We start from the raw sequence: 17,432 nt of genomic DNA, 5'->3' as shown, positions 1-17,432 counted from the left end.
GCCCGCGTGGTTGGATCAGGAGTCCTTGGCATCCGGGGCCTGCCGAGCAGGGGTCTGGGACAGGGTGATGGAGAGACGCAGAACGGGAGCTCGCATGATGTGGGCAGGAAGACGTGTGCCAGCCGCTGAGCGGAGGTCGCAGGAAGCGGACACGGGGCGCTGATGTCCCAGAGGAAATCCTCTCTAGCCAAGTTAAACGCTGGCGGGTCATGGGCCTCCTCTGTGTTGGTTTAGCCCTGACGGTTGTTTGGAAACTGAACTTTCACACCCAAACCTGTCCTGTCTGGGTCTCCTGCCCCTGCGTACAAGGCATGACCGCCTCACTCACCGGGTGTGGTACCCGAACACTCTTCTGTTTCCAGGCTGGCCCTTGGGGACTTGTTGGCTTATGGTTTCTGCTGAGTAGGCCAGATGGAGGGGACGGGAAGAGCCCTACGTTCCAGAAGGACAGTCATCACGATGCTGGGGAATGATTCCATACCACCTGCTGTTCACCCAGCCCTGTTACACGTGTTTTGTACCTATAGACCCATTTAACCTTCACAACGACCTTTACCCATAGGAGGCATGATTCTTTTCATTTTGCACCTGAAGCCCCTGACACCCAAGTGATGGAAAGACAAGAAATGAACTTTGCACCCATGTTTCTCCTGGGTGTCCCCAGAAGGAAAGCACCCCTTTTCTCTAGCTTGGTGGGTGACCTGCCCCTGGCAGTCCTAGGGCCCCCCTCCCGAAGCCTGCCATTGGGCGCAGTGCATCCCCGCCTCTCCCTTCTATTTGCCGGCGCGCTGCCACTCAAAGGCATTTTTGGCTCCTTGATTTCAAGGGTTGACACTTCCTAGTCTCTTGCAGAAGAACAGACTGATTTTTGAGAGTCACAGACGGAGAGGTAGGGTCTGACGGTTTCCACGTTCTCTTTGTTTCCGCGGTTCTGAAGACATGTGGTCCCCTGTGGGCGCAGCAGTGTGGAAGCCAGTACTACGCCACGGGCGTGTGCTCGGCCGTCAGCCCGGACTTCCAGCTCTCCACCAGCTTCTCGCCGGCTGTGCAGGGTACGTGGAGGGCGCGGCCGGGCCACCTTCGCCCAGGGAGGGCCACCTGCCACCTGCCCCGCCGGCGCTTCCCCGCCTCAGGGCAGGGCGCGGCCAGCCTGGCTGGCCCCCTGAACCCTGTTTCCCCGTCTCTCCCTGCGCAGCCTGCACGTCCTTCATCGACGTGGTGGTTGTGTGCGACGAGTCCAACAGCATCTACCCCTGGGAAGCGGTGAAGAACTTTTTGAAAAAATTTGTCCAAGGCCTGGATATAGGCCCCGCGAAGACACAGGTATGACATCAATGGCACACACATTGCCCTGGCCGGTTTGGCTCAGTGTTTAGAGCATCCGCCCATGGACCGGAGGGTCTCGGGTTCGATTCTCCGTCCAGGGCACATACCGGGATTGCAGATGTGATCGCTGGCTCCGATTGGGGTTGTGCAGGAGGCAACCAATCGATGTTTCTCTCTCTCCCCTTTCGCCCTTTCCACTCTCTCTATAAATCAATGGAAAGATATTCTTCCGTGAGGATTAACCAAAAAACAAACAAACCAACCAAACAAAAATACATTAATTCACAGGTTTTTTTCTGAGACAATATTGTTAGATATGATTTTTGCATTTTTCAAACCCCCACGCTAACTGTATTTAACGGTAGTCTTGAGTTTAAATGGAAACTCGCTATCCTGAGCTGTCCTGTCTGTCACTTGCCCCTGCTGGTGTTTGAGCCTGGATTTCTCCTTCCGACACAGGCCTCGGTGGGACACAGAACTGTAATCCGCGCCAGTCCCTGCAGCTGCTTAGCGTTTCGTCCTCTAGCCATGAATTTGTTAACATATTTTAAAATCCGATATGTACCCCTTCCTTCCACCCCCTTGGGCTAATAATGAATTTCTTTTGTTTGCTCCTTGCTGGTCAACAAGTCCCCTTGAATTCTGAGATTCTCCTGACGTCTGTAGGCAGCGTAATTCCACGGTTTCTTATTGAATAGTCCTTTACCGTAGGCTGGGCTGCCCTCCTTTGTGCAGGACAGGTCGTTCGACGATGTGTGGTTCTCCAGGTTTTACGGAGGTTTCGTTCGCTTTTCTGTCTTCAGGAGACAGGCGACCGGAACGGAACCGCAGAAGCGTCGAGCCTCTGGGCCACTGAGCAGCACTTGTTCCGAAAGTTCTGGGGGTTCCTCTTTCTTCCTTACGGGCTCTGCCATCCCGCACCACTCTGGCTGCCGCGGCGCAGGGACCCGCAACCCGCAGGGCCGGCCCCGGTCACGCTGCGTGTGCTCCGTGGCGGCGGTCGATCAGGGTCCAGGTGTTCACACGAGCGGCGTGCAGGACGTTTTCCCCTGAGTGCTGTCCGCCCGCAGGGCCGGCCCCGGTCACGCTGCGTGTGCTCCGCGGCGGCGGTCGCTCAGGGTCCAGGTGTTCGCACGAGCGGCGTGCAGGACGTTTTCCCCTGAGTGCTGTGCAGTTTCTGGGCTGAAGTTTACCCTTCAGCTGTTCTAGGCGGTGTGTAAATCACTGTTAGGCCCTGGCCCGTTTGGTTTGGTGGTTAGAGTCAGCCTGCGGACCAAAGAGTCACGGCGACTCCGGTCAAGGGCACCACCTCGGTTGTGGTTCGTCCCTGGCTCTGGTTGGGGTCGTGGGGGAGGCAACCAGTCGATGTGTCCCTCTCACATCAATGTCTCTCTCTCTCCCTCCCTCGCACTCTGTCTGAAGATAAACTGAACATGTCCTTGGGTGAGGATTAAAAAGGAAACAAAATGGTTCCACTTTGTATCCACTGACCTGGCTTCTCAATGCGAGAGGCGATGAAACCACCAGCACTTTGACGGGGTCGCTGTGGGCGTCCACGGGGCAATTCTGCTCAGTGAGCCTGCCCCCCCCCCCCCCGGTTCCGGGGAGCATCCCCATCAAGGTGCCTCGTGGGGTTTTCATGAGGATCTGCCTGTTTCCTCCTCCTCTGGGTGGAAACCCCGCAGCAAGGCTGTTTCACTGACTAGTTTCTCCTGGGGAACCCCCAGCCTTTCTCTTCTTATCTTCGTACCCCAGGCATTGTTTCCGTCTCTAGAGGTGGCTTACTCAGTCTCCTTTCTTATGACCTAAACCTGACCTTTCTGTCACCCTGACGTACACATCGCCTTACACCACCTGTCCCTCCTCGCGGGGGAGTTCGGGCTGTGTCATGGGAGCTACTACCATCGCCCTCAAGGGGAGACTGAAAGCCGGGAGTTAGTTTTGGTCCTTCTCCCTCTCTCAAGAAAGGGAGGGAGGGAGGGAGGGGGGAGAGAGAGAGGAAGGAAGGGAGGAAGGAAGGAAGGAAGGAAGGAAGGAAGGAAGGAAGGAAGGAAGGAAGGAAAGAAAGAGAGAAAGAAAGAAAGAACACATTATAGGGCAGTTCTTAACAATTTACAGCTGTTACTCTTGGGAACCAAACAGCACAATAGCACGTCACCTTGCTCATCGGTAAGTAGGGTGTCAGACACTCCGCGCCTCTAACCAAGGAGAGGTCCCACTGGAAGAAGAATGACTGTTCTCACACACAAAGTTGAGAAGGGTGCCCGTGAGTAATCAGTCCAAGTCCAAATGCACTTCTGATTTTTATGATATCGGTCACATGGAAGTGACTTCTCACTGAACGACAACCTGTTGACAAACGTCTGCTCTCCTGCAGGTGGGGTTGATTCAGTATGCCAACAGCCCAAGAGTTGTGTTCAACCTGACCACTTTCAAAACCAAAGCTGAAATGATCACAGCAACCACGCAGACGTACCAGAAAGGCGGCGACCTCACCAACACCTTCAAAGCCATTCAGTACGCCAGGTGAGCTGCCCCGCCCACGGCCAGTGTGCAGGTGGCACAGAGGTGCTTATCAGTCAAGAAAAGAAAAGTAATGTAGCTGGGACCCACACTTCGATCAGAAAGAACGAAAGAAGAAACGTTCAAACATTCTGTGACTTAAACACTCTGAGAAGAGAGTAGGAAAGGAAGTTTACAAATCATTGATTTCTAGGCCTTTTATGAGATATTACACAATTTTTTAAAAAGGCTGCATAAGATGGTGAAATGGAACAGGAAGGTCTTGGTGGAAACGGTCGGAAAGAGCAATCTGAAGGGATGGGTTAGTGCACAGAAAAGCCACAGACAAGCTGAGCTCAAGGGCCACTGTATGCAAATGAGGAAGGGCCTTAGAATCCTAGATGTTACTGACCGCGGTCCGAACGGAATGGAATGGGCATGTGGTGCTCATTACGGTCCAGGCAGTGTGATTTACAACTGTGCACCGCTCTCCTCGTTCTTAGCTCGCTTTCTCTGCTTCCCCAGCACCACTGACCTTCACCTTCGCTCTTTGTTTTTTTTTAAATATATTTTGCATTGAATTTTAGAGAGAGAGGAGGGAGAGGGAGAGAGAGATAGAAACATTGATGAGAGACACATTGATTAGCTGCCTCCTGCACGCCCCCCACTGGGGATCGGGCCCACAACCTGGGCATGTGCCCTGACCGGGAATCGAACCGGTGACCTCTTGGTGCAGGGTCGACGCTCAACCACTGAGCCACACCGGCCAGGCCACCTTCGCTCTGGTTTAATCAGGCACCTTTATAAAAATGCTCACCACTCTCCCACTGTTGAAAAATGAACAAGAACAGTAAGCTCACCTTCCCATTTTTTTTTTTTTATCCTCACCAGAGGATATTTTTCCATTTTTTTGTACAGATAGAGTGGGAGGGAGAAAAAGGAAGGGAGGGAGAGAGAGAGAAACATCGACGTGAAAGGGACACATCAAGTGGCTGCCACCAGCACAACCGACCAGGGCCGGGGACAAACTGCAACCGAGGTACGTGCCCTTAGCGGGAACCGAACCCGGGTCTCTCAGGACCGCAGTCTGACGCTCTAACCGCTGAGCCAAACTGGCCAGGGCTCACCTTCCCTTAAACCTCCTTCCTGCCTCTTGCATCCTGTCTGCCCCCCCCCCCCCCATCTGCCAGGGGCTGCGCCCTCTCCTTCCACTTCTTGGAAACACGTGGCGCTGCCACCAGCCAGGTAGATGGGCCCCTTCCGCCCCCATCGACACAGGGGTCCTGCCTCCGCCCTCATCCCTTAGCTGCCCTGGACGTTTGCTCAGGATGCGGACACACCGCTCTTCCTGCCCCGTTGCCACGGCACCGAAGCTTCTGGAAGAATCTGTGCCGGCTCTGCCCGCAGTGCTGCCTCCACTGCTCTGCCAGGTGTTCTTCCCTGCACTGAGCCCTCTTTCTGTACCCCTTTCTCCGAGGCGCGGCCCCCCTCTCCTGGGGTCGGCGCCCGCCCCGGGGCTGCCCTGCTCCGTGGTCAGCTCTGCACGCTCCCCGAGTGCACACAGCACCCCACGGCGGTGGACTGTCTTATCACAATCAGTGCCCCCTGAGCCACTGCCCGGTTCTCTTTCCACCCCTGCTCACGGCTCTGTGGTCTTGATTCATGGTCCCGCCTCTTCCTTGTCTCTGAGACCAAGAACTCGATGGGTTTTTATTTTCTATTTTTCCTGCACCTCCTTGGAACACACATCTGACCGGTCACCACATCCTGTCATTTCTGTTTCTGCATTTCCTCGTGCCTGCTCCTCCGTGTCGCGCACACGGCATTCTGGTTGTTGCTCCCCTCAGCGGGCGCTCCCTGCGTGTCTCAGGACGACGAGAAAACGTGGGCGATTTAAAAAGGGGCCAAATGGTAAGAAGTCCTTTTAGAAAACAGTGTCAAGCCCAGCCGCTGTGGCTCCGTGGTTGAGCATCGACCCTGCACCAAGAGGTCACCGGTTCGATTCCCGGTCAGGGCCCAGGCCCAGGTTGTGGGCTCAGTCCCCAGTGGGGGGCATGCAGGAGGCGGCCAGTCGGTGTTCTCTCTCATTGATGTTTCTCTCTCTCTTCCTCTCCCTTCTTCTCTCTCTAAAATCAATAAAGAAAAAAATTAAGAATAAATAAAAACAAATTTTAAAAAAACGGTGTTAAATATAAGACCCACAAAACAAGTTAATGGATTTGATTATATCAAAATAGGAAATTTCTGGACAGAAGTAATACCCTGAAAATTCAAAAGATGAGTAATGAATTGAAGAAATTAGTTACAAAATATATGACAAAGGATCATTTTCTTTATTAACAAAAGATCTTATTAATCATTAAGAAAATGATGAACACCGAAAATATGAACAAATATTAAAAAATCAAGAGTTTGTAGAGAATTACAAATGGCTAATATACATGTAAAATGCTCATTATCTCTTTATAATAAAAAATGCATATTCAACTGCAACTGTAACTTCTTCGTCACATTTCAGAATGCCCCGAACGGCAGGGTTAGCAGTCCTCGTTGCTAAGGGAGGGGAGTGGGGACATGTGTCTCTCACACTGACGGGGATAGAAGTTACTTGGACGTTTGGAAGGTCCATTTGGCATTACCCATCCAAATCTGAAATGTCTACATTCCTTGTTCCAGTTATTTTATCGCACATACACGTGTGGCAAAAGCATGCCAAGATACACACTCGGGGGCATTTATTATAGCATCAGTTGCAAAACTCAAGTTGGCCTAAATGCTCAATACTGTGTGTGGGGGGGGTAAGTCACCATGTTGCCTCCACACATGGAAATATCACGCAGTCGCCAAAAAACTCGAGACTGTCACATGTGCCGGCGTGGGAAGAGCCCTGTCGGGATGAAAAGCGACCCTAGACGATGTCCCCCTTGGTGAAGGCACATGCGCCAGGTCTCGCTACACTGCCTTCGGGGACACGTCACATGATGACAGTGAGCACCTTTGGAACGGGAGCTTGGCGTCCAACTTTTGTTGTATACCTTTCCAAATGCTTTTTTTTTTTTTTAACGAGGTATACTTGTGACTTTTTAAAAAACACTTTGTATTGGAGAAGCGAATGTAGATTCGATGAGTAAAATCTATGACGATGAGTTCTTGTGGTCAGGTGATTAGTAGCCCTGAATTCAGTCTTCTTTCCGGAAGGTGATTCTAAGGGCTCCTGACGTCAGCGTGCGTGTGCACGGGCACAGGTAACACTGGCCGAGGGACCCCTGGGAGGGACTTCGACTGCCCTGCAGGAGCCTGGCTCCTGCTTCTTTCTCTCCAGCTCCCAGGCGCGCGAACTTGAGTATTTCTCAGTGACACGGAGAGACGTCCGAAGTCGCTACAGGTTACGCGCAGAGCAGTTTCACTTCTAGTTCTCAGAAGAGGTCCCCGTCTCCACCCCGTCTTCTGGTCCTGAGTCTCCCGTCTTCTCTGCCGCAGAGATTTCGCTTACACGGCAGCTGCCGGGGGACGGCCAGGCGCCACCAAAGTCATGGTGGTTGTGACGGACGGAGAGTCGCACGACGGTTCCATGTTGAAATCCGTGATTGCTCAGTGCAACGACGACAACATCCTGAGGTTTGGCATCGCAGTAAGTGGGTGTTCTTGTCCTGCCTTTCAGTGGGTGGGTAAGTGTTGCTTGCCACCATCTCTTCCCAAGACTCCTTCCTCTTGGCTCCCAGCTCTTGCTCTGCTTCTGCTGCTTGCTGACCTTCAGTCCTGGGGCGCGGGGACGGGGGACTTGTCCAGAAATCGCCCAGAGAGTGCTAGCAGGGAAATGAAGGACCGCGGCGGTAATGACCTTTTCTTCTCTGCCTCGCTTTTCAAGGTTCTTGGGTACTTAAACAGAAATGCCCTTGATACTAAAAATTTAATCAAAGAAATTAAAGCGATTGCCAGTATTCCGACGGAAAGATACTTCTTCAACGTGTCGGACGAAGCTGCCCTGCTAGAGAAGGCGGGGACTATTGGGGAGCACATTTTCAGCATCGAAGGTAAGAGAACCCCCTTCTACAGTTTCCTTTCCAAACCTGCTTTCCCGAATTCTTGCTTTGGTCACGTACTTGCTCCATGAGGGTTAACTTGTGTACCTTGTATGAAAAGAACTCTTACGATCCGGCAAGAAACGTAGGCAAAGAACGCGCAGCCATATTGTTTAAAAGATAAGATACAAGTGGCCAATGAACATAAAAAAAATATTCCCAATTGCAGTAATTATTTAAAAGTATAAATTAAATCAATGTTACTTTGTATTTAAAAGATAAAGATTAACAATGTTTCACTTTGGGCAGAGTATGGAGAAGAAGAGAAGTTCCTAGACTTCCGAAAGATTGTTAAATTGCGTAACATTTTAAGGGCAATTTAGTGATACCTGTTATACCTGCAAATGGTTTTTCCTTTCTGCACTGGACTTTTTATCATTGTAAAAAGTTATACTTTTTTACACTGTCATATAATTTCTGAAATTCTTGAATTTGTTTACAAAAACATGTATGCTTTTAATGCTTTTAAAATTAGACAAATATAGTGAAGATTGTTAGTCGTTCAGATCTCAAGGAAGCATTTACCCAATCTATAATACTTTACCTTGGAAGGTCTAGTCAGTATAGAAACGTTCCAAGTTCAAGAGCTCAGTGTGTGTGTGGGGGGGGGGGGTAGTGACTGAACATACTTCCCAGTTGGTAAAATGTTCCACGTGACCCCAAACATGATTCCTGATGGTTAACCCAAGTAATTATTAGCAATAAGAAGCACATTTTATTGAGCACCTACTATGTAGCAGGTACTACTTTGGCAACCAGGGATTGCATGCATTCATTCCTCAGTCCTCAGTCATATCTTAATCCCTAATTCTCCACTGGAAAGTCTTACCCAAGAACATCATGTTGCTTCTTGCGCTTTCCATGGTGCTCCTAAGTAGTTCAAGTCGTCCAAATCGAATGCTCTCTGAAATTATAAAAAACCATTGGACCACCTCTCGCAATAATTTTGTTCTTTGGCGGTGGCATGGACGTGGACCACTGTGATGCTGTCTCAAAGCTGACTGCAAACGATTGTGCGTAGCACCTGCTAGTATGGGGGTTCGGGGAGAACGTGCGTTACTTTATTGAAAATGAGCTCTACGCTGCTGCGTACATGATTACCTCTTCTGGACCAGTGCCTGCGACTCGGCGCAGTGTGCCCGCCCCGTATTAAAGTCACACTGCAGGAACTTAGCTTTGTTTTCACGAAGAACAGTGAGACAACCACTCTGACCATGATGTGTGGAAATGAGTACGAACTGAGTCTCACTCGCTCACTGGGTCAGAAGCACCGTGTATGTGGAACGAAGACAAACTTCCCGGTGGGTGTAATTCCTGCTCCATCCTGGGTCCTGGCTCCTGCAGCCCAACCCCAGTACCTCTCAGCACGGTCTTCACCAAGGTCAATGTCCCGCTCACCTGAGACAGGCGCGCATTGCTTGGTCCCGCTAGTTAAAAGCTGAAATGCAGGTTGTTTCTTAGCTGGTAATGACAAGTTGTTTTTTCAAAAAGGCTATCACCTCCGTGTTCCTTTAGCCCATCCCCTATGCTGAGTGTCGTTTGATATCAGAAACTTCCTATCAATTAATATATTGATAAGCAATCAAGATTAATGAGGTCTGACTCCACCTTGGAAATACTGTGGATGCCCAAGTCTGTCGGAATAGTTCCTGTCATTTCTCCAAGCTGCCAGCCCTAGATTTTTAGGTGAACATCAGAATAGGGTGTGAGTGTGTGTGTGTGTGATTGAAAATTGATTTAAAATTGATGCAGTGATGTGAGTCTTGAAACTGTCCTTTCCCAGGCACTGTTCAAGGAGGAGATAAGTTCCAGATGGAAATGTCCCAAGTGGGATTCAGCGCAGATTACTCTCCTGAAAACGTGTGTATTTCGGATAACGTCTGCCCGTGCTGTCCCTTCGCTAAACCCTGTAGGCGCGGTCGCCTTGTACACCAGACCCCAAAACAGCCGTCCGGCCGTCCACGGTTCTGATTCCTGGTCCTAGTCGTTGAGGTCCACCTGAGGGTTCATTGTGCCCGCCCTTCCCTAGTCCACAGGGATGCAGTATGGGGAGAACGTGACCATGTACGAGAAGACCCGTGAGTGGTCCAGGGGACAGGCACCACATTCATTCAACGCATTGGCACCGCGGGACTGTCCTTGGAATCAGCGAACAAATGGACACGTTTTAAAACACTGCTTCCGGTCACCACGGTCGCTGCTGAATTCTGAGTTGCTGTGGGGTCTTTTCCGAGAGCAGAGACAGATAGTGGGGAGAGGAAGGAGTTAGGGAAAACGGGAGCTGAGACGTCCTCTTTGCTCGGGGAAGTTCGTTCTTCTGAGAAGCACGGTCTCCAGGGCCTCCGCCTCTGACCGCTCAGGGTGGAAGTGGGGTCAAGGACAGAGACATGGCTGTGCCCTGGGGACAGTGTGGACTCAGAGGGCTGGGTCAGCAGACACAGCTGATTTTCTCTCTGGTATTAAAGGCGCTAACTGGTTCTGGGTCACCCAGCGTCAGAGATGCCCATAAAGTGATAGGCCTTCCCGCCGGGAAATGTACATGAACCCACACGGAGAGTTCAGAACACACTTTCCTGAGGTGTATGCGCCCCCCGGAGCTCCTGGCTCTGCCCTGCTCAGATTTACGACAGTCACGATGTCATTCCACCCTCTCTTGTTCACAAACATCACGTCCCTCTTTGCTGGTTTTGTGATGGCTTGTGTTTTCCCATCCAACATCGTATCATTGATGTTTCCTAATATCGAAGATCAAAACTTTAAAAATACTAAGTTGCATCCTGACCCGCCCTGCGTTCGGATTCACGGGTCTGAATGTTGAGGTCTGGTTGCAGCTGCCTCACATTAGATCGACTGTGACAGCGAAGGTGCCCCTTGCAGCTGCCATGTTCAAGCAGCAGGGACAGGATGGAAATGCTGGAGGCACAGGCGAGAAGCAATCAAGAGGAAGGTGAAAACAGAGGGTCTTTATCGGCCCTCCCACGCCACGAGGGGATTAGCGGCACCCACCCGGCGGCCCCCAACCCCTTCCTCGTTCAGCATCAATGGCTGTTGCCTCCTAGCAACCAGGAGCTTCTCCGCGAGTCCCTGAGACAGGCGGCACCCTCCGCCTCCACGCTTTCGGAAGGCCCCGGCTGCCCTGCTTGTGCCCACCTGTGCCTCCGCTGGCAGTTTGAATGTGGTGACCTGCCCCTCCTGGGCAGAGCCCCGTACAAGGCCCTCTCTGTAACGGGTCATCCGAAACAGACCCGGGCCAGCCCAGCCCACGGGAAGGCTTGTTTTCCGGCACGAATGTGTCTGAACAGTTCTGAGCGATAACAACACACATTTGTATAATCGTACTTCATCGTGTCGGTTTTGCGCCCTGAAACCTGGGCGGTTTATTTTGACGTTGTGCCCGCCGTGACGCCTTATGCTTTAAAGGCGCTTTGCTTTGGTTTCCGTCCCGTAGAACATCCTCGTGCTGGGCGCGGTCGGGGCGTACGACTGGAGCGGGACCGTGGTTCAGCGGACGTCTCGTGGCCACCTGATCTTTCCCAAGCAAGCCTTCGACCAGACCCTGCAGGACCGAAATCACAGCGCGTATCTGGGTAAGGCATGCAGCGTGGAGCTCAGCGAATTCAGGTCCCTTCCCTCAAAGTAGCCCCGCGTTGACGGTCGGGACCGGCGGTCCCTGGCTGGTCATCGTCCTCTCACATGTATCACACTGCAGGGTCCCCGTGTGCCAGCCAGGGGTGCGACTCCCTGATGAGCCCTGCGTTGCACACGCCAGTCTGCCCTGGCCGTCCAAGGAGTTGTTATTCCTGTGACTCAGCGGCAGTATTTTTCTGTGGTTGATCCTCACCTGGGGATATTTTCCCACTGATTTTTAGAGAGAATGGAAGGGAGGGAGGGAGACAGAAATATCGATGTGAGAGAGACACATCGATTGGTTGCCTCTCACGAGGGGGATCAACCCTGCACCCCAGGTACATGCCCTTGACTGGGAATCGAACCTTCAGTCCTTTGGTCCATGGCTGGAGCCCTAACCACTGGCCAGGGCTAACAGTCACGTAAACGTCGAGTTCTTAGTCTTGTTTTCCTATACTAAGCAGCCACCGATTGAGAAAACGTACTTGGGGGAGTCCCTGAGCTGCCCACTGTAGCCACATGAACGTTGAAACCCTTTCAACAACCTGCCGAGGGAGGTCTTGTGAGCCCCATTGCGCCCCGAGAGCCCCTGAGCTCAGTCGTTTGCCTGAAGGTAGACGATGTAGCAAGCTCGCAGGGGTGGCTCCAGAGCCTACGTCCTCTGCAGTCCGCAACATCACCTTTGAAAGCCACCGAGTGACTGCTTCGGCCAGGTTCTTGACGGGGTCCACCCAGAATCTAGGTCCGCCTTGCAGGTAGATGCCCACCACTCAGGGCAGTGCCGCTGCCACGGGACAGGAGCCGATCGTCGCAGAAACAGGAGCTGGGGCCATCCTGACAAGGGGCTCGCTGCCCTCCGCCAGCCCGGAGCCCGCCTGGCTGACCCGTCCCCTGACACCTCCTGTCTCCGTCTCCCAGGTTACGCCGTGGCTGCCATCTCTACCGGGAAAGGGGTCCACTTTGTTGCGGGCGCTCCTCGGGCCAATTATACTGGCCAGATTGTGCTCTACCGTGTTGATGAGAGCGGCAATGTCACCGTCATTCAGGCTCACAGAGGCGACCAGGTAACGTCCGTCGCTTAGCAGGTGAACTCAGGTCAGCGACAGCTGGGGCAGGTGGGGTGGGGGAGCTGGGATAAGGGGCCACCGTTTACTGAGTGCCTGCCCCGTGGCTGGCTCTGTCATCGGCATGTCCTCGAACAGTCCTCAGGTCTCCTTTCGACAGGTTCCTGAGAGACGGGCTACCCTCCTAGAGCACGGGCTCTCGTGGGACTGGGCTCTCTCAGAGCCGGTCTCGGGGGGCCTCGACGTCATTCTGTTTGGCCACTTCCCGCTCCAGATTTGTGACTCCCAGATGAGCAATGCACGGGCGTTATTTAGCCTTGATGACCGGCACCCAACCACTGGTTGGTAGGCAAGCCCCGGCTAGGAGCCAAGGATTTGGGGGAGAAGCAATGAGGAGGGAGTGCGTCCTGTCGTGTCGGCCTTGTCAGAGGAAAGCAACTCTCTTCTCTGCCACTTTCTTCGGACGTGTGACAGTTCTGTGGTCAGAAACGGCCAGGACGGTCTGCCGTGGCCACCAGAGCAGAGGCCAGCGGACAGACTGCTGTTTCCTCCTGGGCAGTTCTGACCGTGGGCCGGGCCCACCTTTGAGCTGAGGACCACGGATCCCTGACAGCCTATGGGAACTGTTCTTCCTAAAGTTGGGGGAACCCACTGTCCACAGAGTCCTCTTCTCCGGGGTGAAGTCTGATCCCCTCTGGTCACGTACTTTCTCCTGCTCTTTAATGTTTTTTAAAAGGGTGCTTTTATTTTGAGGGGGAAAGAAAAACAATGAAAGTGTATAGAAGGAATTATTTCTTATTCATTCCTAAGTCCTTAAGAGTACTCGCATGCCCTGGCTAGTTTGGCTCAGCGGTTGGAGCGTCGGCCTGTGGACCAGAGAGTCCCGGGTTCGGTTCCCGCCAGGGACATGTACCAAAAAAACAAAAAAAGAGGTACTTGCAGAGGCCCGCATTGAACATTGGTGGAATGGGGCGAACATTCAAGTCCCCAGCCTCTCTGACCTCAATTTATTTCCCCTTAGTCCTCTCGTCCCCATCTACCCGGTGACCCCTCCTGCCCCGGGTCACCCGTGGGTCTTCCTCCCTCGTGTCTTCCTGCTCGTCTCCACGTGGATGACTCCTCAGCATCTTTTAAGATGCAATTCATATAACACTGAACCTTTCTACGCCTCCCCGACCCCTGCACCCTGACACACACTGGGTACCCTCCTCTGTACAATACACTTCCCTGTGGAAGCACAATATTTCTTCCCCCTCCCTTCTGCCCTCCCCCCGTCTCTAGAACACACCCCTATACCTCCTAAGGGTGGTCTTTAACCCACCAGCATCAGAAACACCTGGCGAGTTTATGAAAATACTGTTTTCTGGATCACAGGCTAGGCGTTGCCTCAGAATCTCTAGAAATAGGTCTCAGGAATCTGTACTTTTAAAGATATTTTCTGGTGATTTGGGGGCACGCTATGGTGTAAGAGCCACGTATCAGTTGGCGATATGACCTGAGAGAAGAGACTGTGTTATCCAACTTTGTGTTCCCGGCACTTCCCAGGTAGTGAGCACTCACTTTTAGTTTGTTGGATGAGTGAATAAAAGTTCAGTGTAATATTCGGGGTGTTTGGATCCCAGGAGTCCTGAGGTTAGTGTGCTTTGTCACCCCAGATCGGCTCCTATTTCGGTAGCGTGCTGTGTTCAGTTGATGTGGATAAAGACACCATCACAGACGTGCTCCTGGTCGGTGCACCGATGTACATGAATGACCTGAAGAAAGAGGAAGGAAGAGTCTACCTGTTCACTATCACCAAGGTAACTGATGCACTGACCCCGTCTGACGCGTATCCGCGTGGTTGGTGAACGTGAACTGCGTTTCTGCATTTGATTGCATTTCTTCTATTATTATTGAATGATGATTTTCATGGATAGTGTGGTTTATAGTTCATCATTTTGAGGATGTCACCATCCAGTTATAACTTTTAAAATCACGTCACCCTAGGGCATAAAACTAGACTGTAACGTGTAGTGCGCTGACATGGTCCGTGAGGTCTTCAAATACACCTTCTCTTGTACAAAGGAAGTCGTCCTAAGTGCACATCAGTTTTTAGATACACGCATGTGCACACACACTAGCATCTGTCTTCTTCCCAAGTATCTCATCCAGTTCTTCTTCTTTGCTGTACAGAGGTAACAATAGCAGCTCAAAACTGTCTTATTAACTTTCTACAGTGAAATGGACAAGTCGTACCAGGCCCTTTGGAAACCCACATAGAACCCGGATGCTTTCGACATTAGCTCTCAGGAAATTCCAGTGCTCAGTGTAACATTTAGGTGTATATCCAGCTCTTGGACTTTCTAGTCCTTGCACGTAAAACTTAGCAAACTGTAACACGGAAAAAACAGTTTTCCAACCGGTAGACTGAACTCTCTAAATCCGTGCAGAGAAATACAGTGATATAGACAGAACGTCGAGGGGTAGGGATGGAAAAGGGAAGATGATATTAGCCTAGTAAATGTGACGTTTAGCCATTGTGATAGTGTGTCCTCCCTGATTTATTTAAATCAATGGGGACTTAGCCCTTGAACAGAAGCCATTAAAGCAATTCTGAAGCGAATAAAGAACGGTAAGTGGGCATCCGGGTTTAGTAAATGGTTCTTGGCTGTCAGCTTTCTGAATGATCCCTGATGGCTGAGGATGAGGAGGTCTGCCGATACTCTATCAAACGTGGTAGCACGCTGATTTCCAGGTTATTGTGGCGGACAAAGGATTAGCACCGCCCAGGCTTCCTGGCTGAGCTCCACTTTCCCGTGAAACCATGGACTGGTCCCATTGATTCCAGAATCTGAAGTCAGCTGCATCTTTACAAGGCAATGTCTTCCCTTTGGGTGGAACCAGTTAGTACTTCTTTTCTTTTTTTGTTTTTTTTTCTTAAATTTTTTCAATTTTATTTTTAATTTTTATTTTTGTCCTCACCCGAGGTCATTTTTGCATCTATCTTCAGATAGAGCAGGAGGGAGAGAGGGAGGAAGAGAGAGAGAAACATTGATGTGAGAGAGACACATCGAGTGGCTGCCACCCACAGGGCCCCAACCAGGGCCGGGGACAGACTGCAACCAAGTCACGTGCCCGTAGCGGGAACCGAACCTGGGACTCTCCGGTCTGCAGGCCGACGCTCTAACCGCCCAGGGCAGTTAGTGTTTCTTACAATGGGATTGTAACAATCTCACTTTTCACTTCCTGTACCATTATGGGCCACGGTTCAATAACTGTTATGTACAGGTCTAAGTTAAGATATTGTACTCTATTTTGTTTCTTAATTTTATTCAAAATATTAGTAGATTTTCACCAGAAAAATTTAAAATCAAATAGTTTAGAAGTAAAGATCTTAATATTGAGGGAAAGACAACAGAGCAGAGGCTTAATGTAGGTTGTGTTGCTAAGAGAACCGCCTCCTTCCACCGTGTTTGATGAGCAGATCCTTATGACCTTACTTATGAAAATTCTTATTTATAATTCTCATCACAGCTGGAGAATTTTGGATTCTGGTGTAAGCCTTGTCCACTTTTACCCGTCTGCACATTGGTCTGGTCACTACTTGCTGTGCGTTGTAATTATAAAAGCTGTAAGGTTCGCTTGAACCTCCCGTTGTCCCCTTTCTCAAGGGCATCTTGAACTGGCACCGATTTCTCGAAGGGCCCGAGGGTGTTGAAAATGCTCGGTTTGGCTCAGCGATTGCTGCCGTCTCAGACATCAACATGGATGGCTTCAATGACGTCATAGTCGGGTCCCCGTTGGAACACCAGAACTCGGGAGCCGTGTACATCTACAACGGCCACAAGGACACCGTTCGCACCAAGTATTCCCAGGTAACCCGCGAATTTCAAGGTGATGCGGGCACCGTCACGTCAGGACGAGAGAGGATCGTGGGGACCATCCGCTCCTCCCTTCTCATAACTTGATTTGCTCAGTAAATATCTAGCGAGTTGCCTCTGTGTGTCAAGGACTGTCCTAGACTTTGGGGATGTCACAAAGAACAGGACAGACACATTTCTGCTCCTCGTGGATCTTATTTCTTCTGGAGGGGACAGAGGAAATGTAAGATAAATAAGACAGAGTGTTCCCGCCAGTGGTAAGTGATAAGGAATTGTTTTAATGAGCTAGGGAACACGTTTTCAGGGACAGGAGGTGTCAGGTAGGGGGACCAAGGAGGCAGCTTTGGGTAGAGACGTGGAAAGTGAGGTAGGATTTGAATCGGGTCCTTCCCAGGCCACTGACCCGTCACCGCTGGTCGGTGGTTTTACGCTGCCAGAGGGAGAAAATGACCAGAGGAGAGGACATCGAAAGGCAAAGGCGTTTGCAGGCAACCGGGCGGGGCTGCGAAGACACTCTCACGGTTCCACGTAGCGCTGCCTTCCGCTCTGTGCCAGTTGTTGGGCCCTATCAGCTCATGTCAAACGTGTCCTTTCAGAAAATCCTGGGATCCGATGGAGCCTTCCGGAGCCGTCTCCAGTACTTTGGCAGGTCCTTGGACGGCTACGGAGACTTGAACGGGGATTCCATCACCGACGTGTCCGTTGGCGCCTTCGGACAAGTGGTTCAGCTCTGGTGAGTCAGCGAGCCGGACAGAGCAGCTGAGAAACACCTGCACAGAACAGGTGGCCGTGCTGGGCCGGGGGAGGGCCACGCGTGTTGTCTGGAACACCGTGCTGGGCCCGGGGGAGGGCCACGCGTGTTGTCTGGAACACCGTGCTGGGCCCGGGGAGGGCCACGCGTGTTGTCTGGAACACCGTGCTGGGCCGGGGGAGGGCCACGCGTGTTGTCTGGAACACCGTGCTGGGCCCGG

General features: G+C 51.6%; 1 protein-coding gene across 1 annotated transcript in view; it reads left to right on the top strand.

Annotated features, from left to right (window-relative positions):
- ITGA2 (integrin subunit alpha 2) overlaps positions 1 to 17,432 on the top strand; it is an 84,989-nt gene that overhangs the window by 39,688 nt on the left and 27,869 nt on the right. Inside the window, exons 5-15 of the mRNA XM_036278809.1 lie at positions 938 to 1,052; positions 1,196 to 1,323; positions 3,704 to 3,852; positions 7,309 to 7,459; positions 7,697 to 7,862; positions 9,694 to 9,770; positions 11,359 to 11,497; positions 12,456 to 12,601; positions 14,257 to 14,400; positions 16,252 to 16,455; positions 17,058 to 17,194. Coding sequence (XP_036134702.1) covers positions 938 to 1,052; positions 1,196 to 1,323; positions 3,704 to 3,852; positions 7,309 to 7,459; positions 7,697 to 7,862; positions 9,694 to 9,770; positions 11,359 to 11,497; positions 12,456 to 12,601; positions 14,257 to 14,400; positions 16,252 to 16,455; positions 17,058 to 17,194 — 1,556 coding nt within the window. The remainder of the gene's footprint in view (positions 1 to 937; positions 1,053 to 1,195; positions 1,324 to 3,703; positions 3,853 to 7,308; positions 7,460 to 7,696; positions 7,863 to 9,693; positions 9,771 to 11,358; positions 11,498 to 12,455; positions 12,602 to 14,256; positions 14,401 to 16,251; positions 16,456 to 17,057; positions 17,195 to 17,432) is intronic.

Source organism: Molossus molossus, unplaced genomic scaffold (genome assembly GCF_014108415.1).
Source record: "Molossus molossus isolate mMolMol1 unplaced genomic scaffold, mMolMol1.p scaffold_m16_p_3, whole genome shotgun sequence".
Taxonomy (NCBI): Eukaryota; Metazoa; Chordata; class Mammalia; order Chiroptera; family Molossidae; genus Molossus; species Molossus molossus.
This window is presented reverse-complemented; position numbering and strand designations above follow the sequence as displayed.